At 32.6% G+C, this 13,407-nt stretch overlaps 4 protein-coding genes across 6 annotated transcripts in view; 1 reads left to right on the top strand and 3 right to left on the bottom strand.

Moving 5' to 3' along the window:
* The window catches only part of LOC119833919 (max dimerization protein 4-like), a 239,972-nt gene extending 239,190 nt beyond the window's left edge, over window positions 1-782 (bottom strand). Inside the window, exons 1-3 of one of the 2 annotated variants that reach the window (XM_038358151.1) lie at window positions 598-782; window positions 374-482; window positions 245-274 (exon numbers count right to left, since the gene is read on the bottom strand). In XM_038358151.1, the coding sequence (XP_038214079.1) occupies window positions 245-274; window positions 374-482; window positions 598-652 (194 nt within the window). In that variant the 5' untranslated portion in view covers window positions 653-782. The remainder of the gene's footprint in view (window positions 1-244; window positions 275-373; window positions 483-597) is intronic. The other variant, XM_038358153.1, reaches the window with a different exon arrangement.
* Window positions 783-1,181: 399 nt separating this feature from the next.
* LOC119834052 (DALR anticodon-binding domain-containing protein 3) lies at window positions 1,182-4,304 on the bottom strand. Its single transcript, XM_038358329.1, has 5 exons — window positions 3,409-4,304; window positions 2,973-3,157; window positions 2,420-2,553; window positions 1,673-1,843; window positions 1,182-1,319 (listed from the first exon to the last, which is right to left on the bottom strand). Exons 1-5 carry the CDS (start codon window positions 4,050-4,052, stop codon window positions 1,182-1,184), a joined length of 1,272 nt encoding a protein of 423 aa, XP_038214257.1. The 5' UTR covers window positions 4,053-4,304.
* A 313-nt stretch (window positions 4,305-4,617) lies between these two features.
* On the top strand, window positions 4,618-6,554 carry LOC119834115 (dnaJ homolog subfamily C member 25 homolog). Its single transcript, XM_038358404.1, has one exon. The coding sequence runs from the start codon at window positions 4,761-4,763 to the stop codon at window positions 5,775-5,777; it is 1,017 nt and encodes a 338-aa protein (XP_038214332.1). The 5' UTR covers window positions 4,618-4,760; the 3' UTR covers window positions 5,778-6,554.
* Window positions 6,550-13,407, bottom strand: part of LOC119834114 (blood vessel epicardial substance) — a 44,986-nt gene continuing 38,128 nt past the window's right edge. Inside the window, exons 5-7 of one of the 2 annotated variants that reach the window (XR_005287987.1) lie at window positions 13,019-13,154; window positions 9,979-11,374; window positions 6,550-9,527 (exon numbers count right to left, since the gene is read on the bottom strand). Coding sequence is in view for 1 of the 2 variants with exons in the window: in XM_038358403.1 (XP_038214331.1) it covers window positions 9,463-9,527; window positions 13,019-13,154 (201 nt within the window). In the remaining variant the exon portion in view is untranslated. The remainder of the gene's footprint in view (window positions 9,528-9,978; window positions 11,375-13,018; window positions 13,155-13,407) is intronic. The other variant, XM_038358403.1, reaches the window with a different exon arrangement.

Here is a 13,407-nt window from a genome sequence, read left to right as displayed (position 1 = left end):
CCTGTAGCCCTACGGTTACGAGCTCGTCACGCTCGCTTTTCCTGCATATTTTCCCGATATCCAACATTCGTGTTAAGGGCAAGTGTATTTTTCATGACGTAACCTCAAGTGGCCGCCGTGCCAAATGGGTTACAACTAGCAGTGATCTCGGCTGTATCACTACTACACTTCCCTTCACGACTTCTGCCAAGGTCACAGCCGCCGGCATCTAACTCCCTAAGCGTTTAAAATAATCACCACTAACCTGTTCTTTTCCAACTCGTTATGAGTCGTCCTGGAACAAAAAGCATACATTTGTAACTTGCCACGGCGACACTTCACAACAATATCACTAATTCACTTATTCACTACACTGGCACTGATGTCGCCTCACCTGCTGCCCTGCGATTTCTTCGTTTTCGGCCGCCTTCCTCCCGAACGTAACTCTTCGCACGCCGGCAAATTTAACGCGTACCCGTGCTCCGACTCTGCAACAAAGAAAACTGCAATTCCGTCAAAATCAGCTGATTATGGCAAAGCAAAAATAGACGGGAGCCATGTTGACGTATACGAGTAGTGCACTCAATTGACAATTCAAACAAAGAAAACCCAATTCACCTCTATCACGCCTTTCGATGTATTCAGCAGCTTGGATCAGGTCAGCAATACTCATATTTATTGTATCCCGGTTAAACACACGCGTTCACAAACGTAACACGACTTTATTCGATTAAAAACTATAAATAAAAGTATATTTATCCGCTCCGAAGTTCACGACTGCATTAGCCGATGTCAAAAACACACTAGGCGATTCGGGACGCGCGACCGTTTACAGCGCTTCGTGATTTGTCGGTTCCGTTCGGCGAGCGCTCGGCGCACCAATGGGGTTCGAGCAATACCCACAATAAAATACCTGGGTCAATCACGTGAACTTTGTGTTTCCAAACAAAACATTTTTTTTTCTATAACTCATTCGTAAGTGTAGGGCTATAAAGTTTATTTGAATTTATTTTATATAATTATTTTTCTTGCACTGTACTTACAAAACGGCGTTTTATTACTCATTGCTTAATAAAGAATTTCAATGTCATATGTATTACATGATGATAGAAATCTTTATCAGCCCTTATCTAAAGGTCATTTCTATCATTTGTAAACAACAACAAATTACATAAGGATTTAAAATAATCTTTAGGTATAGGTCATAAAAGAAAGTACCAATACATTTGTGAAACACTTTTAATATTTAATAATCTTAAACAAGTTTTTAATGTGTCGTTTAATGATTTTAACATGTAAATTCGCGCAAACATGACTGGTAGAAGATGCTTCCTCGCCTCCTGAAAATAAAATAATTAGCACATTATATAATACTATATTAGAATCTAACAAGAATATGTTTTGAATGTTGCAAATCCTATTAAAAATCAAAATTCAGTATATACAAGATTTAAATTCTTTAGAATTATTCATGAAAATTCTAATGGAGAAATATGCAGTTTATGCCTATATTTTTTTTTTTGTTTTATTTCAGCCTTCTATCATTTACTTCTAATTAAATAATTGCTTATTTATATAAATCAAGCCTTATTAATGCAGTATTTAAAAAAAATAGCATTACCCAACTCCTTCATATTATATTAGTTTAATTTGAATAAGTAAAAATGTTAGTAAATCAAATAATATTACTCACAGTTAAAATCCGAACTTTCCTATAGTATTGACTGAAAACTCTGACCATAGAACTGAGAAAACTGCACAATAAATGCGGCCGAAAATCACATTTACTTTCATTAATTTCCACACAATTCCTCAGGAGAGATGGAAATCCCAATATATAGTTGAAAATGAGGCACCATTCATCCTGCAATAGATATCACACATAATTATTTAAAGTACATTAATATAAATATCTGAAATATAATATCTGAAAATGTCTTGATTTTACACACATGAATTTACTAAAGTATACTGAGAATCAAAAAATTTATTAAAACTCCGTTTCTTTAACAACATTTAATACGTAATCCCAGAATATTACGTGTATTGTAAACAACACAAAAGCACATGCATTTATTTATCCAGTAGATACTGGACCGATTTCGAAAATTCTTTCCCCATTGAATAAGTATGTGATCCAAATAAAAACAAACATATCATTCTCAAAAACCAAACAGGTTCTCAACTCAACAATATTTATAGGTTTTGTTAATCAAAAACTCTGTTTCAACTAATTGATGTGATTTTGTGAATGGATTGGATTGGAATGGATGGAGCGGGTTTGTGTTAGAAAATTGATGTATTTGGTCCCATTTCAGGCCAGTTTCTAAAGTACCATCACCCTCCCAGGGATGTTGGTTGACTTTTATGTACAAAAGAATTATTAGTGTAACAAGTTTTTCATCACAATTTTTTGTACTTTAAAGAACAACCAATTTACCTCATTAGTAAGTAGTGAAAAATCAATGTCTTCAAACTTGGGCAATGTGGGATATCTGCCATCATTCACATGTTCGTTGAACGTTTTTATTATCGTCTCCAGCCGAGCACAGTTGTACAATATGAATGCTGCACCTAGAATAAAGATATGGGTTCAATTATATTTTATGAATGTCTAGATAGAACTTTTTACTGGTTTTGCACACAAACAATGGAGGTGAAGAATTCAAGTGTATTCTTATTTTTTGGTTATAAAATTCCCCCATCAGCTGCAATTTTCAACCAACTCTCTTCATAGAATATTAATCAGTAAAAGCGGTATGCATACATCTGCTTAAATCTTAGTAGGAAAAACCCCACAAATTAATAGAATCTTTGCTATCAATATCTCTAATATCTAATAGTCCATTTTCAGTGGTATAACTATACTGTTCAAGGCCTGCGGCTAATTCGTAGGATGTCTTGCCACCCTGTAGTTACACCACTGACAATATGTCTCTTGTTTACACCTTAATAGTAAAAATATATTCCTTTTAAATATTATTATTATTTACCTTTACTAGATCCACTAGATGCATCAAACTGTATTTTAACAGGACTTGAAGGCTTTATCTGCAACAGTTCGAAGGCAACAGCTGATTCTCCAAGATGTCTAATGAACTCCTTCCATTTTGAGTCTGTGGACACTCTCACGCCATACTTGTGTTGAGCTATAAGGGTCAATTCATCTTGACGGAGCCTGAAAATTTCATTTAAATTTGGATTAGTATCTATAATAAGTATTGATTCATCATTTACATCTATTGTCTATTAAAATATTTGTTTTAGGAAATTTCTAATACTGTATTATCCAACCATTATATATCTTTACATATTTATAACAGATATGTAAATAAAAAAAAATGTATAAAACTATGATCAAACATGTCTCTTAAATAAAGACACAAACTTATTTTCTTATTTTACTAATATATTCAATATTTTTTTTACCTAATAAAGTCATCAGCAGTGATGGTAGTCTCCTTAGACCCAGTTTTACAATTTAGTACTGTCCCACATAAAATTATTTTACTGTCATCAAGTTTCACACTAGATTTTGATGTTACAAGCAATTTTGGCTTAAATTCTAAGCGTTTATCGTAAATGGAATATAAATTCTTAATAACCTCCGCCGTGTAGTTCATTCGTAAAGAGGTTATGCATGTTGTGTTTTCGATCGAATCAGATTCCACCAAACAATTCCCCTCGTTAAGTCCAACTAGAATCCGCTCATTATTTGTTAGCGAGCTAGAAAGTCCAACTTCTATTGCTCTATGTCTGTCCAAAAATATATGAAGGTGATCTTTTATTTCAGTCACCTTCCGTATTGGTAATGTCCAACTTTGCGATGCTTGTAATAAAGTTTCGGAATCTTTTTGTAAACATTTCAACAGACCTTCGTCGTCGTTTTGTAAGTGAATGTCATCTAAGAATTCAACCCAAGATTTCACTTTGTTTGGAAAACTGAAATCACCTTGTGTCTGCAACTGAACTGAATGCTTTTTAACAAGTAAACCCGATATTTCTTTTTCTACGTTAAACAGAAATGAATAAATATTCGATATAAACAAATTTAATTCGTCTTCCAACATCATGTGAAGTTTGAATTTACCTAATTACATGAGCAGTATTTATTCTACTCTGAAACTAAATTTAATTTACGTAGAATATAGAAATTGAGAAAGTCGCCACATTTTTTAACTTTAACAAAATTCTGACTCCTTGACATTGACAACGACCGCTCGTAAACTAAAATAGGTAATAAAAAATAAAGCACCAGTTTACGTATTATTTTAGTTATTCTGTTGTGCTTATTTTTGCAAGTGCCCACTACCGAGCCGTGATGGCCGATTCTTTTGCAAAAAATAAAAAAAACTATGTATTGTCACTCTACGAATCGTTGTACCTAAGCATTTCATTGTGAAATTAAATCATCCTGGCTTATATTACGAAAAATGCACGTTATATACAAACATATAAGTAAATAGTAATAGAAGCGTGATAAAAACTTTTTTTTTATGCTATATAAAAGGCAAATTTAAATTTTAAATTTTAAGTTAAACATTTTAACGTTCGCTGTTTTGATACACTTAAAACGCAACAGTTTTGAAATATTCTTGTGGGAGTTTGCAAAAATTAGCTGACGTCGACGTGACGTTGACATTAATTCAACAAACTGACATTAGCCAGCTGTGCTTACGGTGGTTAGATTCGATTCGATTTTCATTTTATTTTTATTAATTTTTAACATAGTGACTTAGTTTTTTATTTTTGCAAAACGAAGTTCATGTAAAATAATTACAATGTTGTGTTATTACAAACGTTTTATTCTTGTGTTTATAATATGTCACATAACTGTCGCGTTCGGTCACGATCATCTGCTGGAAGGTATTTACTGCGGTAAAGAAAATTGCTACGAAGTTTTAGGCGTGACAAGAGAGGCTACTAAGAATGAAATCGGTAAGAGCTATAGACAATTGGCCCGAAAGGTCCATCCAGACTTGCATCGAGGCGAGGAAGCGAAAAAAGAAGCTGAAGAAAAATTCAAGCAAATCGCGACTGCTTATGAGATCTTACGAGATGACGAGGCCCGATCCGACTATGATTACATGTTGGACAATCCACAAGAATACTATGCTCACTACTACAGATATTACAGGCGGCGGATGGCACCTAAAGTCGATGTAAGGATCGTCCTCGCAGTTACTATCACAATAATTTCTATAATACAGTACTATAGTGCTTGGTCCAAATATGATACAGCCATCAAATATTTCATGACTGTACCCAAATATAGAAACCGAGCGATGGATATGGCCAAAACAGAAATCAAAGATTCTCAAGGCAAAGGTAGAAACAAGAAAACTAAAGCAGAACAAAAAGAGGAACAAGACAGGATTATAAGAAGAGTTATAGAAGAAAATATGGATATCAAAGGTGCATATGCAAAACCAGAGATTAAAGATATTTTATGGATACAGTTAATATTATTGCCATACACAGTGTCTTATTATATTTACTGGTATTTAAGATGGTTATGGAATTTCACAATTTTAAAAAAGCCATATGGTGATGAAGAGAAATTGTATTTAATTAGGAAAAATATGCAGCTTGGACAACATCAATTTGATGCCTTAGAAGATGATGAAAAACAATCATTCCTCGATGAGGAACTATGGATAAAAGAGAACTTTGTAATTTGGAAAGAAATTAAAGATGTAGAAGCTAAGAAAGCGCTGGCAGAAAATAATAAATATAAGCAGTATAGAAGGTACATAAAGAGTCATGGTGTTGGGCGTATGACATTTGATGACTCGTGATAACTTTAAAACTTATATATAATTAAATGCATTTATTTATTTTAGAATGAGTTGTGAAGGTCAACATTTATCATAATATCTTTAGATTTATTAATTGGGCTATTATGAGAACATTTAATATATAATTTTATTACTGTTAGACTATTTATTGTTACAAGAGATAATTTTACCCAGTGAACTAGAAAGTAGAAACCCTGCAAATAAAAACTGTATTTATTTTCATAAGAAATGTAATGTTTATTCCACACATTTTTATGTTGCGAAAACCCTGAAATCAATAATGTTATTATTATCTAGTGTCAAAAGATCAGCGACAAAATGCGACATGACAAACAATAAAAGCAAAAGTTCTGATAGTATTTTATCCGTGGTTCTAGAGAACAGTTAAACCATAACTTTCTCATTTATTCAGTTAGTGACACTTAAAAAAGGGATTCTATTTAAACAATGTATCTGAAACATATTTCTAATAACGAAAATCCACAAAGCATATATCAATGTAGCTCAAGTCGGAGTTGAGGCAATGTTGCAAGTTATTTACTACAAGTTATTTAATTCGTCATGTTAAAGCTACGTCGCAAATTGTCGCTCGTCTAAGCTTTGCCCTATGGATTATTTTTGCCAACTGTATCGACAGAACTAATATTTCTATAGACTATCTAATCAACTGTTTGCAGAACAATTTAATGGTACATATTAGCTATTCCAGTTATAGTAAATCAACCAAAGACAATAGACGAAACCATAATTTGGGTAAATAAAGCAATATGTACACAATTCATAAGGTAGTTTTATTTTCTATCTCATTAACATGTACTACAATGATTCAAGTGATCACCCACACATAATTTACATATATCACACACGGCAAATCATTAAGGCATTCTAAAGGTGTAACACCAAAGTGTAACGTTTTACTTTGATAACCTTCAATTTGTACAACAGTTATATCGTTACATGTGTAAGGAATGAAAATTATTTTAATGCACATTATTAAACGGTCAAACCAAAATACCGTCAAGTGTGATCGGATTAGCCATGATAAATCATAATTATTTAATTATTTTGTGTATATGTATCTGCAATGAAACAAATGTTTTGTATTGACGCAAAAATTAGCACATTATCCTATAAATAATAAACAGTCAACTGACAACAAGTAACGCAGCGTGCTGTTAGGTAAATTTCTTTAGAGGGTCTGCAGGGAGCATAAAATAAGAATATTTTCTATTATATTAAGGAAATATGTATAAAAAAATGAAAAATTATTAATCTTGCTTGAGAAACCATTTAACCTTTCCGGGTCTCTGAAGTTTATGCAACGTGTTAACTAGAGCATAAAAATTGTACATTTTGTTAATGTCAAACACTTATCATTGAGCAATTTATGCAATTCAGAGTAAAACTTTGAATTAAAAGACAAAATCACTTGATGAATAGCTTCATATAAGCTTTCAAATATAATTTATTGATCATTGTGCATTAAAATAATTCAAATACCTTAACGAATCATTACATACAGGCAGGCTAGGTTTGGCTCGATGTTCATAACGATATAGCGGGCCTCTTTTCATCCCTTTGTTCTGATTGTATTCCAAGAAATATAGTATATAAAGAAGAACATCAGGCGAAACATAATCTCCAAGTAATCCATCAAATTTCGTCATCCAATGAGATCCAATATCATGACACAAATCGGCATTTAACAAATCACATACATTTGCAATGGCAGTGCATTTATGATAATCTATATTATTAATAGTAATTACTTAACAGTGAATTGATTTAAAAATGACTTTTTTTTAACTTGCTCACATTTGCGTCAAAAAAAGCAATAAATTAAAAATACAACCAACATACAAATCTTTATTTATAATGAGATATGTACCTACATTGATAGAATATTATGGCAATACTTGTACTTCTAATGACCGCGCATAAAAATAAACTATGACATTAGATTATACATACTACATGGTCTCACTTGCAATTACGCAACGAACATAGGCTTTCTTCTTCATACTAATTAAATGTAGTATGTAGGACCAATTTCATCAGTTTGATATTTTTGGCGCGAAACCATAAAACATTCAAGTTCTCTTTTCGAATGTTTTTTTTTAAATCAATTCACGATATCATTAGCAATTTCAAGCTATAAAAAAATTTGGAATGTCAAATTAATTATTTATCTAACACAGTCAACGTCGTTATATTAACTTATTGCATTTAAAACGGCACTTTTGTAAGTTCATTTTCGTTAGTGTCTAAGTACTATTCAGGAGACTGTTAATGTTTTTTCACATGAGTTTATAAGTCGAAATATCTTGTGCGTAAGATTTTTGATCATACATGTTTTTTAATGATAAGAGATGGGCGCCTGACTGAACAGTGAAGTATGTATTTGAAAACAAATATGTTTGAAGGAATAATGATATGGATGACTGGGACTATAATACACCTCTTATTTATTATTTTTTTATAGTAGTAACAGTTACAGATAAAGTTTTATGACCAGGAATAAGATTTCAATAAACTTTTATTGTAATACAGTGTGAACATTGATACTCACTTCACTTTTTTCAATATTAAGGTTGCCAAGGTGCTTGTAACGTTTGAAATAAGAGAGTGTGAAATTGATATTTCAAATTATAAGGATACGAGTATTCCTCGTCCGTGATAAATTTTGAACTCTCTTTGATTAATACTGTGGTTATCACTGTGAATTGTTGATCTTGTTGTATACATTAAATTACACAATTGGCAACCCTAGGTAACGCATCCATCAATATAATAATTTAATAGTTCTTCAATTTAGTTCATCGACTATCTCACTAGCAACGACATTTACGTTATCGAAACTAATTTTGTACATAGACACTTATTATATACAATATTTAACTCCGCCTTGAAAAAGTACGTCAGTCCAATAACTACTTTTCCTAGTTCTCTCTATCTACATAAATGTGTACACAAAATAATATTATATTTCGTTTGTGTCAATTTATACATAGACTTCTTGTATCGCGTAGCTTATAACTATGTAAATAAACCCAAAAATATTGTTTCCCACGTATAAAAAAAGCTTGTAATCTATCCAATATAAGAAAATAGCTGCGCGACACGGTCGTATAATATTATTATATGAAAATAAACGTTCGATACAACTAGAGAGATCCAATCAATCACAAATTCAAACAAAATCAATCTTCAAATAACAACAAAAAACATAATATACGATAAAGCGAAGCGTCAACGCAACGATATTAAAGCCATTTTAAACCTAACGTTACGTACGTCGTCGAAATATTTTTTATCTTACGCAAAACCATTCAAAACTAGTAGACTTATACTAGCTGCCAAACAAATGGCGGTGAAATCGCTTTGAATCACTTTTTTATTTATCTAGCGGGGAGAGTAAATTTTAATTCCCTCCCGAAGCGAACTCCACGGCCGAATGTTTATGGTAGTTATAGACTTTTTAGTTTTTCACACAATGACACAACCAATCCATGTTGTTATCTAAGACCACAACGAAGCTGTCAGTTGTCACTGTCAACGTAGGAACCGCAAAGCGGCGTCCACAGACACCATAGAGTCCGTGTATAGTCTGTGGATGCCATGTGCAAAACTTGCCCTAACGGTAATCGCGTCTCCGCGGTCTGACCGCTAGGTGCAATGCGTGGCCTCAGACCGGCGTCTCGTGGTCTGTCTCTTCGATTCTGCCCAGTCGCCATGCGTTCGGATCTGCCGCTAGAAAAATTATAAATAACGATTAAAATAATTATAATCGCCTCTGTAATCCTTCTTGTCTTGTCGTTTACATAAGTATGAGTTGACATTGAGTTGACATTTATAGTTAGCGTTTTGGGGAATGGAAATAAAGCTTTGCTAGAAAAAAATAATTTTATTCCTTAGATACATATTTAAGATCGTTGTCCTTAAGAGTTTTGTTTTCGTCGTTCATTTGAAATTATCGAATGTTCGATATTGAATCTAATTATATTTTCTGACTAAACAAATCTTAATGGGATTTTCATAAACATGAAACAAAGATCGATATATGAATGGACAATGGAGCGGCTCATTACAGAGGCAACATGAAATTTTCAACTTGCTTTTCGATGTATAGATGCTTACATAATCTGTTGATTTAGTAACTTAAATTTGGGAAAAATAATAAAATAATGGAAAAAAGCATTACCTGAATTACTCGAGTCTTCCAACATGCATAGGATTACAATGGAAAGGAGACACGAGGGATAATACTAGACTAATATCAATCGTTATTATATTAAAATATATTCAAGGTAACAGGATCATATTAAAGCATTGTTGTGGTAGGTCAAGATACACTCAACTTGACGAGTCATTAAATCACTTTATGAATTTCTTTTAACAGTATCACTAATCGCGAAAAGCAAGTTGAAATATGATAATGCATTTTTTTATGTTTGAAAAAAAGCGACATCTGTGCATCACTACATGAACTACGATGGCGTATACATATACAACAATGACAGCCAAGCGTGTTATCTCGACCCAAATACTAAAATAATAATATAAAAACATAATATATATTACGTGCAAACAAAGATGAATGTTGTAGTACTGATTGTATGCAAGGATAACGACAAAATAGTCGTATACGGCTGATGTGTTGCCAGCTTTAATTGTAAAAGATCGTATGAAATCATCTTTATTCACACTATGTGAAGCATACAGATACAACAAAATATTTAAATAACATGCAACACTTTTATTATATGTTGACGAAACTAAATTTCTCCCAGTTTTAAGTCGTATTAATATTAAATTGCCATGCGTGTTTAATGTTAAATACTAGGCATCATTTTTTTTAAATTGTTTAATTATGAATCATTGAGCTTCGCCATAAACAGCTATAATTGTACTTATATTAATATAATATAATATATTTCAAAATATACTGTCTTATTAATGATACTGTGCGTTAATACTTATAATACTCACGTGTATATTGTACTTTATAACCCTAATCTAAACTAACTATGTCATGATTTATTAATCAATGTTAATTATACTTAAAATAAAGGTACATAAATGTGCGTTTCATTATGAAAATAAAAACCACGTACACATATAAAAAGCTACATTAATTACACACCAATCACATATTATAATTGAGCAATACCAATATAAAAATAAATTCGTTAATTTGGATATTAGAGGACGGAATTGGATATTGACATTGTTTTTAAATAAGCCGGATGTAATTGAAGATTCATTGCTTCAAATAAATAAAATAAAATTGTGAACACGTTTTAGTGATACAAGCATTCAAACAGTACATTTGTTTCAAAGTTCAACAACTTTCTTTTTGTTGATGGCAACAATTCGCATGTCAAATAATTTGACATTTATAAAAAAAAAAGTTTTTACATAATCTGACCATATTAAGGAATTACGTGTCTGTATTTTTTTGCTTATACGTCAAAAGTAGTTAAAACAATTGCACTTTTTGAAAGATTAAAAAGATAATAGGAGAATGGGTAAAAAGGTAGGGTTCGTAGTTCAGCAGTCTTGCGTTGGAGGCGCGCAGAGTAATGGCGCGTGTTCGCCTGCACAGTAATATGGACCTTATTTAATCAGATTAAGATATACTTTGCCATGTGAAATCTTAATATATAATTTTAATGTCCAAAATATAATTACGGAGAACATTTTTGTTAAATTTAAATTTAAAGAAACAATTTTCGGTGTCCTGTTATATTTTTAACAATGTGAAAGTTTTAATTTAACCTGTGCTTTAACGACTGCTTTTCTCGATTTAATTATATCAAGTTCTGCTTAAGTCATCATTTAAGGACTTTTTGTTTGAATATCTAAAATAGAGTTTGCTCTTTCTAATGCACTTAGGATTTCAAAATTTACATGCTCATAATGAATTCACGAAGAAAATGAAATAAAGCTAGATTCATAAATGAAATGGGTAACATTAAATAATTGTTTTTCAATTTCATTTATTTTATATGAATGTAGCCTTATATTCAAACTTCATACACAACAATGAAATACAACACTAATAGCAATAAAAAGCCTATTTTAAACGAAAAATAATAATATACAGTCAAATTATAAAATTGTTCGTTTGTATGTTTCAATATCGAGTCTCAGTACAATTATTGGAATTTATTTCGTAAAAATCATATTCTTTTTGAGAGCAGCGGTGGCTCAGTGGTTAGGACCTCGGACTTAAAACAAAAAGTCGAGCATTCGAGACCGCATTAGAGTGCAGGAAACGAATTGGTCTTTCCATTTATCTGCACATTATTCACATCACCACTGCTCGAAACGGTGAAGGAAAAACATCGTGAGTAAACCGGCATGTCCAAGAATAAAAACTTCAATGACATGTGACATCTGCCAACCCGCACTTGACCAGCGTGCTGCTGGTTTATGACACTTGTCTCTGAAGACGGAACATATGGGTTAATGATAATGATTGTTTCTTGTCTGACTCTAGAGTGATGAACGTGTGTTTGTTTGAGAACTGAAGGGTTCTGGGTACGAATCCCGTTGGGGACTAACAAGTAAAATGCCAGACAGGATAAAGAATACCTCATTCTGTCTGTTCTGTCTAAAGAATGAGGTATTCTTTATCCTGTAAAAGTAGATACTTTTCTTTACAGAAAATCAATCAGTGAAACAGGTGTAATGTACCCGTACTTCACTTTAATATCCTTGTAGCAATGTCATTGTAACTAATCATACTATCCTACTAATATTATAAATGCGAAAGTTTGTAAGGATGTGTGTGTGTGTTTGTTGCTCTTTCACGCACAAACCACTAAACCGATTGCAATGAAATTTGCTACGTAGATAGCTGGACAACTGGACTAACATATAGGCAACTTTTTATCCCGATATTCGAACGGGATACGGACTTACGCGAGTGAAACCGCGGGGCGCAGCTAGCAAATAATATTTCTTGACATGTTTATAAATTTACCTTCATATAGCAAAATATATTTTATATCTAATGCGTCACATTAAAAAGCCAATCGTAGTCTCAATTTCGTCTATTCTTTTTCAAAACTCGCCATTACTAATTTTGAAAAATTTTTTTACATGGAAAGACATTTTTCTTATTGTCTCTCATTTCGCATTGGACAACCGACCATAGTACCATAGCATTAGGACTCGATATCCCCATTCACCATCTATCCGAGATTATTTAACCGATGTTTTCCCCACCATCCTACCTTGCAACTGTCTATTGAGCAGCGCCGTGATCCCGGGCCCGTCGCCAGACTTCTTTACGATCAGCATCGGCTTGTCCTCGCCCTCCTCGTAGCTGTTCGGCAGGTGGCCGTTGCTCACCGCCATCGTTTCGCTCACCTGCGGATTGTTTTTATTCTTTTTTGTATTTAACGCACTGATTGGCTTCACCTGTATGTGTCACCAACCGACTGCTTTAGACTCGACTTTGACCCACATTAAACGGACAGATTTTATGCAGACTCTTATCAAGGAACGGTGACAATACAATAATTTCACGAGTTTCACTACATAGTTGTATGTACCTAGTCTTGCCATAAATATTGTAATAAAGAAAAAAGAAAATTGTTAACTGCAAATAACATTTATTACT

The sequence above is a fragment of the Zerene cesonia genome, chromosome 18 (genome assembly GCF_012273895.1).
Source record: "Zerene cesonia ecotype Mississippi chromosome 18, Zerene_cesonia_1.1, whole genome shotgun sequence".
NCBI lineage: Eukaryota > Metazoa > Arthropoda > Insecta > Lepidoptera > Pieridae > Zerene > Zerene cesonia.
The sequence above is the reverse complement of the archived record's forward strand: the minus strand, read 5'-3'. Positions and strand labels throughout refer to the sequence as shown.